This window comes from Neolamprologus multifasciatus, chromosome 1 (genome assembly GCF_963576455.1).
Source record: "Neolamprologus multifasciatus chromosome 1, fNeoMul1.2, whole genome shotgun sequence".
Taxonomy (NCBI): Eukaryota; Metazoa; Chordata; class Actinopteri; order Cichliformes; family Cichlidae; genus Neolamprologus; species Neolamprologus multifasciatus.
The window spans coordinates 35,687,310-35,708,465 of NC_140439.1; the positions used below are offsets into that span (position 1 = coordinate 35,687,310).

The following is a 21,156-nucleotide window of genomic DNA, read 5'->3' on the forward strand; positions in this document are numbered from 1 at the left end:
CCTGACTAACCACATTTTTTGCTTCTGTGGAATAGCTGAGGACATCGTTTCTGGTGTCATCTGCAAACTTAATGATGATGTTAAAACCACTGGTAGGTCTGCAGTCGTGGGTGAAGAGGGAGTAGAGGAAAGCGCTCATCACACAGCCTTGTGGTACACCGGTGTTCATTGTGATTGTACATGAGCAGTGGTTATCCAGCCGGACATGTTGGGGGCAGTTGGTCAGGAAGTCCAGTAACCATTTGCACATGAGGGAACTGATGCCCAGGTCTGTCAGTTTCCTGATGAGTTGTGAGGGGAGGATTGTATTGAATGCTGAAGTCTAGAAACAGCATTCTGGTGTAGGTGTTGTTGTTGTCCAGGTGTGATAGGACAGAGTGCAGTGCGATGGAGACTGCATCCTCTGTGCTCCTGTTCTGACGGTATGCAAATTGGTGGGGGTCCAGGGTGGGGGTGGAGACAGGATTTGAAGTGTGCTAGGACTAGCAGCACTTTGTGATGATGGGGGTGAGGGCTACTGGGCGGTAGTCATATAGACACTTATTCCAGTGTTTATAAAAGCTTGACATATACATTGTGTCACCATGTGTTATAACTTTCAAAGCTGTTACTGTTAAATATCTTGACTCACTCAAACAGCACATCAGTGAGTGCTTTTTCTTCAGCCACCCTTTTCATTCACTACGTGTTTATACACGTCTCTGCATTTAATCATTAGTTATTATGCTCATAGGGTGTCATATGATTGTTGGGCTTTTCTCTGTTTACTGTATTATTGTAGGAGCTTTATTTCTTGGCATCTGGTTACCGTAGGCTGAGTTTAATGTCCGGACAATTTTAGAGTAAGTGATGCTTTTAGAGACCTGAATGTGGTTAAACCAACTCCCTATCATCAACTACACCAATGACCTGAGGCAGAAACACCAATGTGTACAGAAAGAGTATAGTTTAAACTTGGACTATCTTTTGATAAAAGCTATTTACTTTAGCCACTTACATAACTGTCATATTTAAATTTCAGCCTGTTAAAGAAGGTTCTGTCTTTATAGCTGCAGTTGGAATAAATGTTCAATAGTTCAAATCATCAGGCAGCAATATGACTGCATTCATAAACACAGATTTTAGTGAAATGTGAATGTATGCAACTCACAATGTGTGCAAATAGAGGTTCAAATATACATGATTTTATTGAAAGGTTTCATATATTTTATCTTATATATGTGATAAGAAGATATAGGAAAGATATTTCAAATATCACATGAAATAGGATATAAGTATACAGCAAAACACAACAGTGATGGTGTAATCTGCATGACAATATCAAAATTACTCAGGCTACTGAAACCAATGGCAGTTGGTTCACACACAAAATGAATGAAGATGCATCATATCAGCATTTATAACTTTCACTCCCAGAAGTGCCCTATTTTACACTGGATGTATAGTCTGTTATAATCACAAAGCATCAAACATAACATTTAAATAGTGCCTTTAAAAATTTCACAAATATCACATTCATTTAAATCATTTAAAAATCGGTCGCTGTAAACAACCTAAAGCAGAAATAATAATATCAGACAAAAATTCCAACAACTCAGTTCTTGAGCTGTTCGTTTTTGTCAAGCTTTTTGTTGGGGGAAGTTGCTTCACTGCTTATCTTAGGGGCGGAGCTTTTACCCTTTCTCAGTGACTTCACAAACCACAGGAAGATGAAGAACCCTGCACAGCATACAGGGGGAGAAACGGTGAAATAGGTTTAGGCTGTGTACAAGAAGTACAAATCATGCAAACGAAACTGATATTCAACTCTTTCAGACATTCCTGTTTCATACAGAGTATATAACAGTAATGTCAAAAGTCTGCTCCAAGTATAAGGATGTATATTAATATTATGCATCACTCATTCAATCCCAACACTGTAACATTCCCAAACTGGCCTATATTAACTGTTTATGAGCATAAACAGGTTTCATAAACCTAAAATAAGACCCCAACATATGATTTTGTAAAAAATACCATATATAGCATAAACAGCAGCCAAATGGCTGTTGTTTAATGCATTGTTACCCTGGCGCTGCATATGCATGTTAAAAATGCCAGCTTCAGCACTCACAGTGACCGAAGTCGTTAAAGAAGTGAGATAAATGAATAGGAGCAAACTATACTGACCCTGCAGGGAGTTCAGAACACAGAAGAGGTAGAGGGCAACAGTGGTCAGGTAACCGAATGAGAAGAAAACCAGGCCCCAGGTAATCCCGAGCAGAACGCTGACACCCAGCAGGGCGCAAATTGCTTTCCTGACCTGTTTATGGTGAAGCTGCCCAAACTAATTTGTCAAATACACAATGACATAAGACACAGCAGGTTATTGACAATCTGAAGCTAACAGAGGCCTTGAGTTGTGTATGAACAAAAGCTGTTCTTCAGTGTCTAACCAGTATGTCACTTGTTTTTTATAGACAGTGTGTATAAAGTACTGACTTTAAATATTAATCGAATGTAAACGAATGTATTAATCGAGATTGATGTGAACAATCCATCAGTGTTTATTTCCTGTAAAAAGAGTCCTTTAAAAATGAATGAAAATAAAATGAGAACTATCTCATTGTTAATTATTGGTTCTGGCTTATCAAGGGATACAATGTTGTGGAAGGATTTGGAAATTATTGGAAATATCAATGGTTAATGTTCATTTAAAAAAGATTGCAAGAATAACTCATACCTCTTTGTTATACCCAACATTCAAAACACGCTTGACTGTCACCATAAACATGGTCATGTTAAAGAGGAACACCATGGCGAACAGTCCAGTAGTAGTGACCGCCTTCACTATTTCATTAGATATATAGCATCTACAAAGAAAGGAAACAGACAGTGATTTCATCTTACTCGTTTATATTTTTGTTGAGTGTATAAAGATGACTCAGTGCCTCAGCATTGCTTAATATTTTTTTCCACTTGTTAATTTATAGTTATAGTTTATTTATTTATATAGCACATTAGCACATTTAATTACAACAGGAGCGTTGACCAAAGTGCTGTACGAGACAATTTAAAACATTGAAATATATATTGAATCTCTAATACACATCCAAAACAGTTAATAAGTCAACATTAATTATAATTCCTAATTTTTCATCCTTTAAAAGGTTTTCCTTACATTTTAGTGTCATCATGGTTTGACCTGTCTAGAGGGACATGGCCATAAAAGCGTCTGTTTATGATCACCAGCACTGACACAATCACTGCAGGAACACCTGAAACACAAGAATCGATTAGTCACTCTGAAGTTTGCTGACTAATAACCAGTGATGCGAATAATGGCATCACAAGTAACGGCGTTACTAACGGCGCTACAGCTTTCAGCAGCTGTGCGCGCTCCGGCGGATGGCAATCACAATCACTTTTTGGCACAACACCTGGAGCTAAGGGGGCAAACTTTCGCATGAGTGCTGCTGTTTGACTAAGGAGGAATAAAGTAATCGTGGTAAGCCAATCATATAACCACTTCAAGATGACAAAGCAACAAGGTGATATATACCAGGTGTGTTGATAGGCCACGTAAAACCAGAGTCATGATAATCAATATATACGCGGCGTTTTTTCCTCAATAGTTTCGTCACGTTTACTGTCTAAGGACAGTGCTAGCAAGTTCTCTCTGCTTATGACCAAAAAATAAAACAGAAAACAGCCCGTTCGTGTTTGTGGAAAAATGCACCATGTCGACCAATCAAAAATGATATGGCAACATGACACTTGGTTGTTTAGGAAGAGGGGAAGTTTTAGGAGTGACCACGAGAAAGAGTGAGAGAGAAACAGCAGAAAAAGAGAGAGAGCGAGTTTTGAGATGTGAGAGATTTGTGACGTTTAGCGTGTTTGGAGTGTGTAGTTAATGTGTCGCCAGGTAGAAACAGGAGTAATACACCTGCTGCTGTGAGACCTGCAGGTATCAGGCTGTGATGTTCTCCTTGATAGTGGACAGAAATGATTTTTTGGAGTGGCACAAATAATTTGTATGGAATCTTATTTAATGCAGAACAGCTGATTGTTATGTCAACAGTTTGAAAAGGTTTTTTTTTTTAAAAAAAAGAAGGTAAAAGGTAAATGGCTGCAAATAACTTTGTTGTTGGCAAAACTTGTGCATAGGATTTTAAAATTGATCATTTATATTTGCATTTAAAGTTCTGAAATATGATTCATTAAACATGTTTGTGGTTGCTGCAGTAAAAAAATATAACTTTCTACTCTGATTTTATGTTTTTTTTGTCTGATTTTAGATCAATTGTGTTAATACAGTATGTCAAAATGAAAACATAACTGTACATTCAGACGTGAGGTTGTGCTGAAAAGAATGATACCAGACAAAGTAAAGTAAATAGTTTTTAAAGGTCAAATGTGGAGGTAAAATCAAAAGTGGTTAAAAATGGCCAATTATACCCCAGAGGGTTAAACATTTTTTTAAAGTGACTTAATAGTTACTTTTCATGTAATTAATTACTTTTAGGATCTTGTAACTCAGTAACTGAGTCAGTTACATTTTTGAAGAAGTAACTAGTAACTGTAATTAATTACTTTTTCAAAGTAACTTGCCCAACACTGCTAATAACCACCGCTTCCTGTTTGAAGGATTCCACTTACCCCATCCCACCACACTGAGTTTGAGAATGTATCTGCTGACTGTAATGTCGAAGATTTTGACTAAGAGAAGGTAGAGGTGGAACCCCTCCAAGGCCATCCAGGTGAAAGTGGCCAACAGGGAGTAGTGAAGGGCAAGAGCCGTGTAGAAACAGAGCCAAGTGGAGGGGTGTGCTGCCACTGCCTGACTGGGCAGGAAGTGCAGGTTGAGGAGGATCAAGGCGATGACGAGATTGATGTGGATGTTCATAGAAAGATCTTCTCTGAGTGTCCTGTTGGACAGAGAAGAAGGGATTTGTTGTAAATAACTTTCTATCGGTCATATCTTTATCTTTAAATTAAAATTTTACAAAAGAATGAAAAACGATGACCTTTGCAAAACACAGATGGTGGGGAAAAAATTGACAAAAAAGGAAAAAAAATGGGAAGGAGCAAAAAAAAGAAACACATTGGTGCACAGATGTGCCAGAAAATAGAAGTAAATATATAGTAAATAATAATAAATACAAGGTGGAATTTACTCATTTCAGATCCCGAAAAGGGAAAAAATAATTAGAGTCTGGAAAATACAACCAGAGAAGAATAAATTACCTGTTTGTGATGAAAAGTAAAACGGTGATGACCAGGGCAACAAGAGAAAAGCTACAGCCAATCATCGTAATGTATTTTAGTATTTCCATGTCTTTTTTTGAAAGAACAGACGAAGCAGGAACCTGTAGAGAAATACATATTCATGTTATCTTGTCACATTATTAGCAGGACGGATATTTTATAAGTTTTATAAGTTTTACTTATCCTGTATATACAAGATATACAAATCCTCAACTTCATGGTCCATTTTTTTAAAATGACATTTAACAGTTTTTAATTCACCAGATGTTTACCTTTACTATCTCTAACTTGTGCTGTTTCTATTTGTTATACATTAGTATTTTTTAATGTAGTTAATAGGTGCTGTTGTAACAATAGGCATTTAAAATTGAATACGTACTGGCACATTAAATCGGTTTCACCTCTGCTAGTTTTAACACAACACTGTTAATTTTACGTTAATGTATCAGTAATAATAACCTCACAGTAAGTATACTATAAATAATTTAACTTTTAATTCTTTAAAATGAAACTTTTGGGGGTAAATACTTTGCATGGAACTTTACAATTACTCTGTTTTTTCTGTCTTTGTTTTTTTGTGCCATTTCTGCCATCTAGTGGTAGAAGTATGCTGTGGACGTTAATTACAGTCTTTTGCTTAACAAGAGAGGATTTGTGTACTGTATAATGGTGTATTTCTATTAGAGATGGCACGATACATACTGCAGTTAAACCTTTACTCAAAAAGCCATCTCTAGACCCAGCAGTCTTAGCTAATTATAGGCCAATCTCCAACCTTCCTTTCATATCAAAAATCCTTGAAAGAGTAGTTGTCAAACAGCTAACAGATCATCTGCAGAGGAATGGTTTATTTGAAGAGTTTCAGTCAGGTTTCAGAGTTCATCACAGCACAGAAACAGCTTTATTGAAGGTTACAAATGATCTTCTTATGGCCTCTGACAGTGGACTCATCTCTGTGCTTGTCCTTCTTGACCTTAGTGCAGCATTCGATACTGTTGACCATAATATTCTATTAGAGCGATTAGAACATGCTGTAGGTATTACAGGTATTGCACTGCAGTGGTTTGTATAATATCTATCTAATAGACTCCAATTTGTGCATGTAAATGGAGAGTCCTCTTCACACACTGAGGTTAATTATGGAGTTCCACAGGGTTCGGTGCTAGGACCAATTCTGTTTACATTATACATGCTTCCCTTAGGCAGCATCATTAGAAGACATAGCATACATTTTCACTGCTATGCAGATGACACCCAGCTCTATCTGTCCATGAAGCCAGATAACACACACCAATTAGTTAAACTGCAGGAATGTCTTAAAGACATAAAGACTTGGATGGCCACTAACTTTCTGCTTCTTAACTCAGATAAAACTGAGGTCATTGTACTCGGCGCTGAAAAGCTTAGAAATATGGTATCTAACCAGATTCTTACTCTGGATGGCATTACCTTGGCCTCCAGTAACACTGTGAGGAACCTTGGAGTCATTTTTGACCAGGATATGTCCTTCAACGCACATATTAAACAAATATGTAAGACTGCGTTCTTCCATTTGCGCAACATCTCTAAAATTAGAAATATCCTGTCTCAGAGTGACGCTGAAAAACTAGTTCATGCATTTATTACTTCCAGGCTGGACTACTGCAATTCATTATTATCAGGATGTCCAAAAAACTCACTGAAAAGCCTTCAGCTAATCCAAAATGCTGCAGCAAGAGTACTGACAGGGACTAGAAAGAGAGAGCATATTTCTCCTGTTTTGGCTTCCCTTCATTGGCTTCCTGTTAAATCCAGAATTGAATTCAAAATCCTGCTCCTCACATACAAGGTCTTAAATAATCAGGCCCCATCTTATCTTAATGACCTTGTAGTACCATATCACCCTATTAGAGCACTTCGCTCTCGCTCTGCAGGCCTACTTGTTGTTCCTAGAGTATTTAAAAGTAGAATGGGAGGGAGAGCCTTCAGTTTTCAGGCCCCTCTTCTGTGGAACCAGCTTCCAGTTTGGATTCAGGAGACAGACACTATCTCTACTTTTAAGATTAGGCTTAAAACCTTCCTTTTTGCTAAAGCATATAGTTAGGGCTGGACCAGGTGACCCTGAATCCTCCCTTAGTTATGCTGCAATAGATGTAGGCTGCCGGGGGATTCCCATGATGCATTGAGTTTTTCCTTTCCAGTCACCTTTCTCACTCACTATGTATTAACAGACCTCTCTGTATTGAATCGTATCTGTTATTAATCTCTGTCTCTCTTCCACAGCATGTCTTTATCCTGTCTTCCTTCTCTCACCCCAACCGGTCGCAGCAGATGGCCGCCCCTCCCTGAGCCTGGTTCTGCCGGAGGTTTCTTCCTGTTAAAAGGGAGTTTTTCCTTCCCACTGTCGCCAAAGTGCTTGCTCATAGGGGGTCATATGATTGTTGGGCTTTTCTCTGTATCTATGAAGCGCCTTGAGGCGACATTTGTTGTGATTTGGCGCTATATAAATAAAATTGAATTGAATTGAATTGAATTGATACCACTTTTTCATGTTCGATACCGATACCAATATCATAAATTTCGATATCTGCCGATACGGATATGAATCCGATATAGTGTGTTTTTTAATCAATAAAAAACATTTTTTTAATATCTTGCTGCATTTTGTATAAGTTCATACTCAAGTTAAAAAAATACACTAAAGCTATTCTGTTATACCTGTATGCAAAAAATGCACTGCACCCAAAATATTTCATAGTTCAGCAACACTGATCAATCTAATAACTTAAACCTATTCCATCCTCCCTATTATGGTATTTTAAAGAATAAGCAACCTAACTAATAGGGCTCTAAAACTCCCAGCAAAAAAAAAAAAAAAAAAAAAAAATTTGATGGGACAAAAAATCGGCGTTTTGACCATTATAGGAAAAATCATAAAGCCTTTGAATGAAAGCAAACACTGTTGTGACAGTGATGTACACTGTTTTCATGGTATATATGTATCAATCTATCAGTCATTTGTTGTAAGATTCAGATAATTATTTTTTAAAAGCGAGACATTTTAAATGAGAATAAGAAAGAAAAGTATTTCTTTGTGCCCCCCTTTCCCTGTTAATGCCCTACCTGGCCCCCCTGGCAAAACTCTGCTAGACCCGCCCCTGCACAGTTACCAGCTGTCAGCTACAAAGGATCCTGGTGTTATTTGTCTCTCAGAAACAGTTCATAACTTCCCTTCAACTCATTCATCTCTCCTAAAATGTAAACCTGTTTCTCCATCACCTGTTCAGCTCTGATGATTCAGTAAGGACATCTCCTGGTTTCATCTTCATGTTTCCCTCTCACCACATATCCAAACCGACATCATGACCAGCAGCTTTTACAGCTGTGGCTCCAGCAAACATCAGCTGATACTAGAAATTAATATTAAATAAATTCTAACAAGAGCTGATCAAGCTTAAACGTGCTGCTGTTGTTTAACGCGACATCCGCTGGTTTCTTCTTTCGGGCGCAAAGTGGGCGATAAACAAACACGAGAGAAAAGCCAATCAGCTGATCATTGATCAGTTTCATGATTGAAGTAGAAACAGGAGAGGGAGGGATAGAGAATGAGAGAAGAAGAGGCAGCTGTGCAGCAAAGACAGAATAAATTCAGCTTTGTGTCTTTTTCATGAAGTCCAGGACAAACTGTGCTCCTTTTCAGCTCAGTAACATCATAGCATGTCGCCCAGCTGTATAGAATTTCATCGTCCTAGTACTGAGGACGAAAGAGTCAGCATAACGAAAATAAACTTGCCTTAAACTTGGTTTATATCTGACCCAGATAGACTGCAGGTCATAACTTCTTACCTGAAGTTCAGCTCACCTGACACTCAGACCGGCGGCCGCCTCGGCTCTCTCTTCCTCCTGCGTCCCCTTTCCCTCATCCACCTGCTGGCCTCCACCACTTGCTAATATTACTGAATCTGTGGAAGCTCCGCGATAGCCGCCACACGTAGTAACAAATAACGACCCTATCTAAATCCCAGTAACGATTAACATGTTCCTGATTTTGGCATAATAACTAGTTACTGTGCTCGTTACAACAATAATAATGTAGTTACTGTAACGCTTTACTTAATAACGCGTTAGTCCCAACACTGTTTATAAAGAACACAGGGCTGAATTTAGCAATAGATCTCAAACATGACACTACACATACTACATCCAGAAATGGATCTTCCACCTTTAGAGCAAATTGGATGGAAAATTTTATAGAAACCCAAGATGCAGATGGCAAATGAAGAGATGGATTAACTTCTTTGTGCAATTTTATGACTGTATTTTGTTGACGAAAGGTTCCTTAGTTCTCAAGATATGGCATGACATTTTGTATACTGAAACACAAAGAAACAAACAATCCTACCATGAGCACACCGAAGTATGTGAAATGGTTACAGGAACATGTGACATCATTCTGACCACGAGTCCAAATGGTGTCGCATCCATCTGTACTAAAATCTGAAGTCAAAGTCAAAGAGATGAATGAGATGCTGCCACATTTCAATTACATCAGCTCATTCAGAAATCTATAATGGTGAGTGAAGCCACAGAAATGTCATGCTTGGTTACTCACTGTTTGTTGAAAAATTTAAGAAATGACAGGAGGGTCTCTGGGTTTGCTAAGACAAAAAGAAATAAAGAAAGAAACAAACAAAATGTATGTTTATATCTGGTTAATATTATACATCTATATATTATCTATATATATATACACTTCTACTTTTACATGCAACTAAATATTAACTATATTAAATATTATTACTCTCTCTCTCTCTCTCTATATATATATATATATATACTACATTTTTACAGTAATCTTGTATACATCAAAATACACAGTTATTTTGTGTTGTGTTAAATAATAATGATATACAACTATTGAGAAAAACAGTGGAATAAACAATTAAATTGTAATTACATTTATATCCTTGTTAAATTTCATGGTGATGTTGATAGGTTGCTTAAGTCCCGATATGTTCTTGCCCTTCACACTCAGGATTATCATTCTTCTATCATAAACTTCAAATAAGGGTCCAGGATCACTCTACAATGCAAAACTTTGGTCAGTTGGTTTGACTGTTTCTCCAATACAATTTATGTAATATTTCTCACTATCCTGACTGAAAGGGAAAAAAGCAACCCAGTGAGACACTTAATGTGTAGTGAAAGTCATTTACATCTTAGTAAAAACATTATTTCCTGATGTACCTACCTGGTTATCTCTAAATCTGTATTATTTACATTTTTGATTTACATTTTGCAAATGGCAAACTACTCACAGAACACTGTGGTTGAGTACCCCTTCCTCTTTCTAAAACATTTTGGTCTGCATAATATATGAACATGGTGACCAACTTTTACTGTTCTGAACATTTTATCTTATTTTTTTAAGAATCAATCCGTGCACTTTTAGCTTTTTAACTCAATTAAATTCAATTTTATTCATATAGCGCCAAATCACAACAACATTCACCTCAAGGCGCTTTATATTGTAGAGTAGACCGTACGATAATAGATACAGAGAAAAACCCAACAATCATATGACCCCCTATGAGCAAGCACTTTGGTGACAGTGGGAAGGAAAAACTCCCTTTTAACAGGAAGAAACCTCCGGCAGAACCAGGCTCAGGGAGGGGCGGGGCCATCTGCTCTGACCGGTTGGGGTGAGAGAAGGAAAAAAGGATAAAGACATTCTGTGGAAGAGAGCCAGAGATTAATAACAGATATGATTCAACACAGCGAGGTCTATTAACACATGAGTGAGAAAGGTGACTGGAAAGGAAAAACTCAATGCATCATGGGAATCCCCCGGCAGCCTACGTCTATTGCAGCATAACTAAGGGAGGATTCAGGGTCACCTGGTCCAGCCCTAACTATATGCTTTACCAAAAAGGAAAGTTTGAAGCCTAATCTTAAAAGTAGAGATAGTGTCTGTCTCCTGAATCCAAACTGGAAGCTGGTTCCACAGAAGAGGGGCCTGAAAACTGAAGGCTCTCCCTCCCATTCTACTTTTAAATACTCTAGGAACAACAAGTAGGCCTGCAGAGTGAGAGCAAAGTGCTCTAATAGGGTGATATGGTACTACAAGGTCATTAAGATAAGATGGGGCCTGATTATTTAAGACCTTGTATGTGAGGAGCAGGATTTTGAATTTAATTCTGGATTTAACAGGAAGCCAATGAAGGGAAGCCAAAACAGGAGAAATATGCTCTCTCTTTCTAGTCCCTGTCAGGACTCTTGCTGCAGCATTTTGGATTAACTGAAGGCTTTTCAGTGAGTTTGTTGAGCATCCTGATAAAAATGAATTGCAGTAGTCCAGCCTGGAAGTAATAAATGCATGAACTAGTTTTTCAGCATCACTCTGAGACAGGATATTTCTAATTTTAGAGATGTTTCGCAAATGGAAGAAAGCAGTCTTACATATTTGTTTAATATGTGTGTTGAATAGGGATGGGTATCGAAAACCGGTTCTTGTTGAGAACCGGTTCCCACTGTTTCAATTCCTTGGAATCGTTTGCCATTTTTGCAAACGATTCCCTTATCGATTCCAGTCGCCCCGAATGACGTCACCACGTTGCGGAGCGTCATTTACCTGGCAGGAAACATGGCGGCTCAAACGCTAAAAAGTTTGGTTATACTTTACGAGAACGGATGACAACAGGGCAACTTGTAATACTTGCGAAGTAGATTTTTCATTTAAGGGAGGAAACACTACGAATATGCAAAAGCATTTGCTCACAAAACACGCGATAACCTTAAATGAATGTCGTGTTTTTAATTCCGCTCCGGACTCGTGAATCTCAACCCAGCAGCAGCGGTAACGTTTGCACGTCCTCTCCCGTTAATGCGGCAGGTAAATAATCAACTAACAGTGCATATTATGTTAGCGCGATCTGCCTTATTACAAAACCTGCCATTACTGTGCATTTAGGTGACCATGATGAGAGAGACAGACAGAGTCTGGCTCAGATGCTGGCAGTTCTTGCTACAGTCTACCGGTAGCGTCTCCTTTCAGGCCAGGATAGACGAATGTCACCGAGCAGTGACTAAGTTTGTGGTAAAAGGCTTGCACCCATTTGCCACAGCAGATGCCCCAATTTTCGGTAAGTGAATGTGTTTAATTGTAGGCAGGGACATTATTGGATATTCTTGTGTAATTGCTACAGAAGAATATTTATTTTATTATTTTACATTCACAATTTTTTTTCCTGGGGACCCTGTGACACCCCATTGAAGAGCCGTAGGTTGGATCTGTTAAGATCTCACTGTTGGGTTTGTAAGGCCATGTTACTCCTAAATTTCTATTTTGTTCAAAGAGAAGATATAAAACAAAGATCTAGGCTAACTGACCTTAGTGTTCTCCTTTTTAAAAAAAAAAATCGATAAGAGAATCGATAAAGAATCGAATCGTTAAACAGAATCGAAAATGGAATCGGAATCGTGAAAATCTTATCAATACCCATCCCTAGTGTTGAAGGACATGTTGTGGTAGAAAAATGACTCCAAGGTTCCTCACAGTGTTACTGGAGGCCAAGGTAATGCCATCCAGACTAAGAATCTGGTTAGATACCATATTTCTAAGATTTTCTGGGCCGAGTGCAATAACCTCAGTTTTATCTGAGTTAAGAAGCAGAAAGTTAGTGGCCATCCAAGTCTTTATGTCTTTAAGACGTTCCTGCAGTTTAACTAATTGGTGTGTGTTATCTGGCTTCATGGACAGATAGAGCTGGGTGTCATCTGCATAGCAGTGAAAATGTATGCTATGTCTTCTAATGATGCTGCCTAAGGGAAGCATGTATAATGTAAACAGAATTGGTCCTAGCACTGAACCCTGTGGAACTCCATAATTAACCTCAGTGTGTGAAGAGGACTCTCCATTTACACGCACAAACTGGAGTCTATTAGATAGATATGATACAAACCACTGCAGTGCAGTACCTGTAATACCTACAGCATGTTCTAATCGCTCTAATAGGATATTATGGTCGACAGTATCGAACGCTGCACTGAGGTCTAGAAGGACAAGCACAGAGATGAGTCCACTGTCAGAGGCCATAAGAAGATCATTTGTAACCTTCACTAAAGCTGTTTCTGTGCTGTGATGAACTCTGAAACCTGACTGAAACTCTTCAAATAAACCATTCCTCTGCAGATGATCTGTTAGCTGTTTGACAACTACTCTTTCAAGGATTTTTGATATGAAAGGAAGGTTGGAGATTGGCCTATAATTATCTAAGACAGCTAGGGATGTTTTTTTAAAGTAAAGGTTTAACTGCAGTCACCTTGAAGGCCTGTGGTACATAGCCGATTATTAGAGATAGGTTGATCATATTTAAGATTGAAGCATTAATTAATGGCAGGACTTCTTTGAGCAGTTTTGTAGGAATGGGGTCTAAAAGACACGTTGATGGTTTGGAGGAAGTAATTATTGAAGTTAACTCAGAAAGATCAATTGGAGAAAAAGAGTCTAACTTAACATAAATGGTACTAAGAGTAGCTGTAGATAATATTACATCTGTGGGATGATTATTGGTAATTTTTTCACAAATTTTATTTGTGAAGAAGTTCATGAAGTCATTACTAGTTAACGTTAAAGGGATGGTTGGCTCAAAAGAGCTCTGACTTTTTGTCAGCCTGGCTACAGTGCTGAAGAGAAACCTGGGGTTGTTCTTATTTTCTTCAATCAGTGACGAATAGTAAGCTGTTCTGGCTTTGCGGAGGGCTTTCTTACAACAAACTATTTCTCCAGGCTACATGATGATCCTCTAAATTTGTGACACACCATTTCCTCTCCAGCTTACAAGTTAGCTGCTTTAGGCAACGCGTTTGAGAATTATACCACGGAGTCAGGTACTTCTGATTTGAGGCCTTAGTTTTCACAGGAGCTACACTATCCAGAGTCGTGAGGAGGTAAAATTATTAAGAAGATAATTAACCAATTATTCATTAAAAAAAAAATACAGTGGAACCCCGATTTACGAATACCGCATTTAACAAAAAATTCAATTTACGAAGGCACTGAACAGCAATATTTCTGCCCGTGTTACGGCAAAATGCCCTTGTAACGAAATCCACTGGCTCTGATTGACTGAGCCTACAGTGCCCACAATGCCTTCCAAATCATGTGACAACCCCTTGGCTTTCGTAATTGCGCTTCGCTGTTCCACTTGAGCGACGTATTGTTGTTGTAGTTAGCTTTTAGCCTATAGCCTATCATTCAGCATCGCCTCACTCAAAAGGCGATATATATATATATATATATATATATATATATATATATGTGTGTGTGTGTGTGTGTGTGTGTGTGTGTGTGTGTATGTGTATGTGTTTCACCTCTCATTCGAGAACCTAGTAGTGTAGTTTCTGACCTTGTTTGTTTCAGGGAGCTTAAGGTTGGAGAACACAATCATGTTCTCTGGTCCAAGGTTCAGTTCTTCCGGGAGTTCAACACTGACTCTCGCATTGGGGACATCCTTCAAGTCTGCCTATTATATTGTAACAAACAGAAAGAGAAGCTTTATGTCTGTTTGTGGTGAAAAGCTGAACGCTAAGGCATAGCTGTACATAATTTAGAGCTATTTTATTTAGATGTTGCTGAGATATTTCTGCATAGACCACAGTGGTGATGTTGATATTATTGGAAATCTGGAAGTAAGTATAAAAGCAAATGAGATTTTGACTTTTTCTTACTTGTTTGTCACTGGCATAAAGTGTAACGCTTTTGAGGGGAGCAGTCGGTATAAGCAGGAGAGCCACAATATTTCCAAATGATATTGATATAGTCGCATTTACATTTATGTTCTCAAGAGTATTTTCTATGTTCTCCAAGTCCCTTGTGGAAAAAGACAAAAAAAATGATCATGTGCCATTTTGATTTATACTCTTTCATTAATTCCATAACATAGAGTAACTTAGCTTTAAATCAGAATTGAATCACATTTCTATGCAGCTTTTTTCAAATTACTTAAGAATTAATAACAAAAGGAATCTTTTCTGTGAAAAGACTGAAAATATTTACTTGATAGTGTTTGCATAGCCTCCAGTTCCTGAAAGGTTGACTTTATTATTCACACATTTCTCAGAATCAGGGCTCGCTGTAGAGTAAAATGAAATAAAAAAAATATTAAGAGCCCTTTTAACAAGTTAAGAACCACACAAGTCCCCAGAATATTCCAAAGTTCAGCTCAAAGGGCTGCTTACAAGCATTTTGTTTTACACTTTTTAATATTTCACATGCATTCATACTCCATGGAACAACTTGGGGTTTCGTATCATTCCCAACAATACTTGGGCTTGCAGATTGAGTGTCTGCACCCAACAGTCACTGTGCTGGGATACCTGTCAGCGGAACCAGACACATCACTAACTCCAGCTGCTAGAGCTGGCAAAATCAATCTTGCAAAGACTCCAATAAAGCCCACTGGATAGCTTTGGAAAATGTTAAGTAGAAGAGAAATTTCAGACATTTAATTATATTTTCATAATTTTTACATCTTTTCCTACTGATTAGGATGCCCCCCATAGCCATTAATGCTACACTAAAGTAAATAACTTTAAATTTCACTGGTTTTCACTGGTCCACATAAGATCAAAGCAGCTCTTTTGCGCTGGCTGTATATTTGAGCCCTGGAGATGTGCTCTTTCAGTATCTGTAGCTTTTAATGCAAGTGAGCTGCAGCAACCCACTTACTTTAAGAAGGGCAGTCTTACTTAGACATGAACAATAAATGGTAAATGGCCTGCATTTGTATAGCGCTTTTCTAGTCCTTAAGGACCCCAAAGCGCTTTACACTACATTCAGTCATCCACCCATTCACACACGCATTCACACACTGGCGATGGCAGCTACATTGTAGCCACAGCTGCCCTGGGGCGCACTGACAGAGGCGAAGCTGCCGGACACAGGCGCCACCGGGCCCTCTGACCACCACCAGTATATATAAAGTCTGTTAAATTTCTCGATAAATTATCACAGGTGAGAAATATCTGATTTTGCTAAAGCAGCTCCAAGGATGAGGGTCTGCTATGCATTGAGTATAGTTGAGGGTGGGGAGTCTTGCAACGTTATGGAATGTATGAGTTCTGTAGACTATTTTGATGCCTTTACAGTATTTATAGCACCTTGATCTGTTAACATTTTTAACAAGCATAAAATTTCTACCCTGTGGGAAATCTTTCATTGTTCATATTCAAAACCAACCCCATATAAACGGGTAATAAACACGCTGGTTGATAGAGTGGATGGCCTACTTTGTTTATCGTAAGCAAGAAATAGACAGTCCTGCTTAAGTACTAGCAGGGGGAGATACTATATTTAAAGGCATCAAGTCACTAGTGAACAAAAAAGGCATGAGGCTCATTCCTTGCTCCTTCTATACCAGACATATTTACGCTGGATGGCTAAGATGTATTTACATGTTACATGTAAATACATCTAAAAGAGACATGTTAGCAATGTTAGCAATGTCTATTTTTGCCATGATTATTTTCATGTTGACTTGAAATAGAATATCACCCTCTTAAACAGGTGGACCAGTGCGGCTATTACATGTTTTGCTGTGATATAAACAAAGTTAAAAATGTATATTATCTCACTTACCATTTACAGAAATTTCTGTAAAGTTCTGAGAGAAAATGTCAAGATACACAAAAAACACCAGACAAAATAAGATCCACCACTTCATCCTGTAGGGTTAAGAAGATTTATTTAGATTAAAAAATAAACAAGCAAACAAAACCTCTCTGCTTTACATTCAAATTATATATGTCTTTAAAACAATTCATGAGACATAATAATGAAATGGGTTAAGTTATTTACATTAACATTATTCGTGCATGTGTGTATATGTGTGTATCATTAAAAAAAGCATAGCCTACCTTTTGTCTGTTGCTGAGATGCTGTACAAATGATTTCATCTGAAAAGAATACAGGAAGCCACAACAGCAAAAAAAAACCAAATGAGTAAGCATATTCAGCTGTAATGTTTGCATTTACAGCTTATTTTGAGGTTGGCATGACAATATGTAAATGACACTGTCAAAAAGAAAGAGGCAGTGTCAACTGACAAAAGGCTACAGTATCTGAATTTACACTCTTCTGCGCCACTAAGTCTGTAGTAAAAATATGTGGACATTAAAAGTGTTAAACTAAATACAGGAAAATGCACATATACTCTGTCCATATATTCAGCACAAAGTTATGGTTTTCGAAGTCAGTTTATCCTGAATCTGAGTTTTTAATTTTCTTTTTCAATGTTGTAGGTCAATAGAAACTGTGTGGGGAACAAAACAGCTGAAAACTACATAGCTTTGACTTCCACAATAAAGTAAATGATATGCTTTTGAGCTGGGCGCTATGGATTTAAAATAATAATGGACATGTTTTTGACGGGGGCTCCCACACAAACACAGAGCAGAAGTCGAATCATTGCCAAATATGCTTAGAAACCAGCCAACGACTAGAAAATATGATTAAACTTATCTTGCCTTCGGCTTCACCTGCACAACGCCGGTGCCAAGGTAGGTAGGTATCCCTGACAGAAATTGTTTTTCCTGCATCGGGTCTCCCATATTCTTGATTTTTAGTTCACAAACACTTCTTATAATGACATTTTGGCGATATTAGCTTTTTATAAAAACAGTGCATACAAATAATATCAGGCTGATCCTGCCCTGATTTGTTCCCTGTGTTCAAATCACAGACAAACAGTATCCCAGAATTGTTTATGGTTTTTAACCCATTTTGCACAGAGTTACTTTTTTAAAGTACTGATAGCAATGTTAAATATTCTTAAAAAAACCCAAAAACAATACATAAAATAATTACACCATAAAGATGCTTTGTTTAGTGGTTTATTTTATTGCAACCTTTAATTTATTGCAGTATACTTTTATGTATTTAACTGTTTACAAAAGGTTTGAGATGTGAAATAAACTGCAATGGAGTTTGAAACTCACATATCCATTCTTGGAGGTTGGAGGTTGTGTTTGTGCAAGTGTTGCATTTTGAGGAGAAATTTATTTTGGTCGAAGAAAACCTAAATTTAAGTGAACAAAATTCATTGCTGCATTAACAGCAGCCTTAACATTTCACGGATAAATACAACAAAATAAAATGACACGACCAAAACAAAAACTGTGGTATTGTGTAAATATAATAATCAATGCAAATTCACTGTGTAATTGTGTAACTTTATTAGCAGTGTCCTTCTGAAATGTGCCAACAACATTGAGAGTAACATCCTCCTCTCTGCCTCTTAATGCTCTTTGGTCGATATGGTAACGCAAAAGTATTTATTTCAAAATAAGACACACAACACAAAACAAATGTAAAGTAAATGAAAATATATAATTCACCATACGCTAAATCAATGAGAGCCCTGTGCTTGTTTCTCTGCAACGAATGTAATGATGGATAATGGGGGACAATGACACCCGAAGTGTGCTGTAATATCCCCTGATGTAAAATGTTCTGTTCTTATTTAAACAGCTGACTCTGAATTAAATCAAACATAAAAAAATATTTAAATTCAGGAGGAAACCTTTTCATAATATGACGGGTGAAATTCAAAACAGACTTACAGCTCTCCAAGACTTCAGAATTAAATCAAACGGTCCAGGTATAAACAAAACATTACCATTTAGAAGTTATCTAAGTGACTTATATATCGTGTTTAACCCAAGTAGCGAAAGAAACGAAAGGGGGTTTTAAAACAATGTGCCGGGAGTCCGGGCCTTCACCACCCAATCAGCCAGGGCTGGACTGGGACAAAAAATCAGCCGACTACACCACCAGGTATTACAGAAAAAACCTTAAAGCCTTTGAACTAAAACAAACGCTATTGTGACAGTTATGTACACTGTCTTGTTGGTATATATGTATGATTGGTATCACCTTCATGTTTCCCTCTCACCAGATATCCAAACCGATATCATGGCCAGCAGCTTTTACAGCTGTGGCTCCAGCAAACATCAGCTGATACTAGAAAGTAATTTTAAATATATTCTAACAACAGCTGATCAAGCTTAAACATCCACTGGTTTCCTCTTTCTGGCGCAAAGAGAGACGGGACTTTCAGCAGAAAAGCCGATCAGCTGATCATTGATCAGTTTCATGATTAAAGTAGCAACAGGAGAGGGAGGGGAGAGAATGAGAGAAGAGGCAGCTGTGCAGCAAAAACACAGAATAACTCCAGCTTTGTGTCCTTTTTTCATTCTAGCTGAAGTACGGGACAAATCGCTTCCTTTTCACCTCAATGCAGATGTATTGTAATTGGTCCAGCTCAATTGATCATGACCAATTGGCTAATCCACCAACTTTCATTGTATAAACCGTTACAAAAACAAACAAACAAACATAAAAATGAAAAATCACCATCGGCCCACCGGTCAAATGCATGGTATACCCAATGGCCAGTCCAGCTATGCGGTCAGCTGGTGGGTAACAGGCATCTCTGAAAACATTAGAGCACTTTTGCAAATATGTGATGTCTTGATGAATCGAGCAGATATTTGAAGTTTACACAGCACCATTCTCGCATGAAAATATCTTAAAAGTTTATTTTGTGACCCAGAAAGAGTAATATTTCAAACTCTGCTCAGTTTTGGACGAAATGCTTTCTGGGATATTGCTTTTCGTCATTTCGAGCTTATTGGAGACCAAAACAGACAATCAGACTTTTTTGCATCCAAGTCTGTGATTGGCTGGTTTTATGGCACAACTATAACGGCGTACAGAAAGAGTTGAACATGTACGGGCAGAAATGTTGAGAGCGCGAGCAATACATTGCGAGCAAGCACAAATGCAAAAACCGAGCGAGAGGTACTGCTATTGTGTGTGTGTGGATAATAGCAAACACTGAAATACATTTTTTTGCACACAGCCATGAATTTTGTTCACTCAAATTTAGCTTTTCTTCACTCAAAATAAATTTCTCCTCAAAATACAACACTTGCACCTGAATTCTTTTTTTTTTACCTGCGCTCAGAATAGTAGCACAAAAATAACGCCATATGTCGCTAGATGCCTTATTGTAACCATGGTTTTAGGGTGGACACAAAGAAGATAAGAGGATATAAGAACAATTTACAGTGCTGTTTCAGTATGGAATTATTTCTACATGAAATCTTAGCATGAGAAAAAACATTTTATTAGGGCGGCTTGTTGAATTTACATTTTTCATGAAGAAAACATCATGCAAATGTGAGTGGCTGCTTTGCATATGCTGCTGCAGTTTCATGTGTGTGGGTACTTGAATGACCTGAGTTGAACCCTGCTCATTTGAAACAACTGATCTTTGTCAGAAGTGGAGAATGAAGGCACCAGTGGTCCCCGTGGTAATTGGAGGAGTTGGGGCAGTGACCGCAATCTTGGTGACCATTACCAGCACATCCCAGGAACGGCATCTGAGATCTATATGCAGAACAGTGCAGTCATAGGAGTAGCAAAGTTAATGCATGGGACCCTCGAGCTCCTAGGCCTCTGGTAGAGGACCTGAGCTAACTGCTGCATCATATCTACATGACACACACACACACACACACACACGTGTATGATACAATAATAAAGTAGCATCAAAATTGAATGTTTCATAGTACAGTGATGTGTGCAGTAACAGTACAACAAAGTTCACAACTCAATATTGCTTTAAAACAACATTATAATTGAATATGGGCTGTATGGTGGGGAGTCCAAAGTATTTAAACCCTAGTGGGTGGTATCCTTAAGGGGATCATTGACCCGCTATTAATCATGTCTCACATGAGCTAAGGTGTGAAAAGAGGGGACTCTCCACATCCAGCTTTTAAAGGAACTGTAGATAGCTCTTGGATGCGAGGTGAATATCCGACAATCATCTTCAAGAATCGTCTTCAAGATTCACCTCGCAGATT

At 38.0% G+C, this 21,156-nt stretch overlaps 1 protein-coding gene across 1 annotated transcript; it reads right to left on the minus strand.

Annotated features, from left to right (window-relative positions):
- Positions 1-1,178: 1,178 nt before the first annotated feature.
- Positions 1,179-17,257, minus strand: LOC146526175 (adhesion G-protein coupled receptor G1-like). Its single transcript, XM_085181104.1, has 14 exons — positions 17,143-17,257; positions 16,865-16,950; positions 15,284-15,359; positions 14,956-15,097; positions 14,634-14,750; positions 10,184-10,309; positions 9,839-9,884; positions 9,629-9,723; positions 5,227-5,348; positions 4,639-4,907; positions 3,161-3,257; positions 2,723-2,852; positions 2,170-2,326; positions 1,179-1,719 (listed from the first exon to the last, which is right to left on the minus strand). Exons 2-14 carry the CDS (start codon positions 16,947-16,949, stop codon positions 1,595-1,597), a joined length of 1,587 nt encoding a protein of 528 aa, XP_085037230.1. The 5' UTR covers position 16,950; positions 17,143-17,257; the 3' UTR covers positions 1,179-1,594.
- Between the last annotated feature and the right edge of the window lie 3,899 nt (positions 17,258-21,156).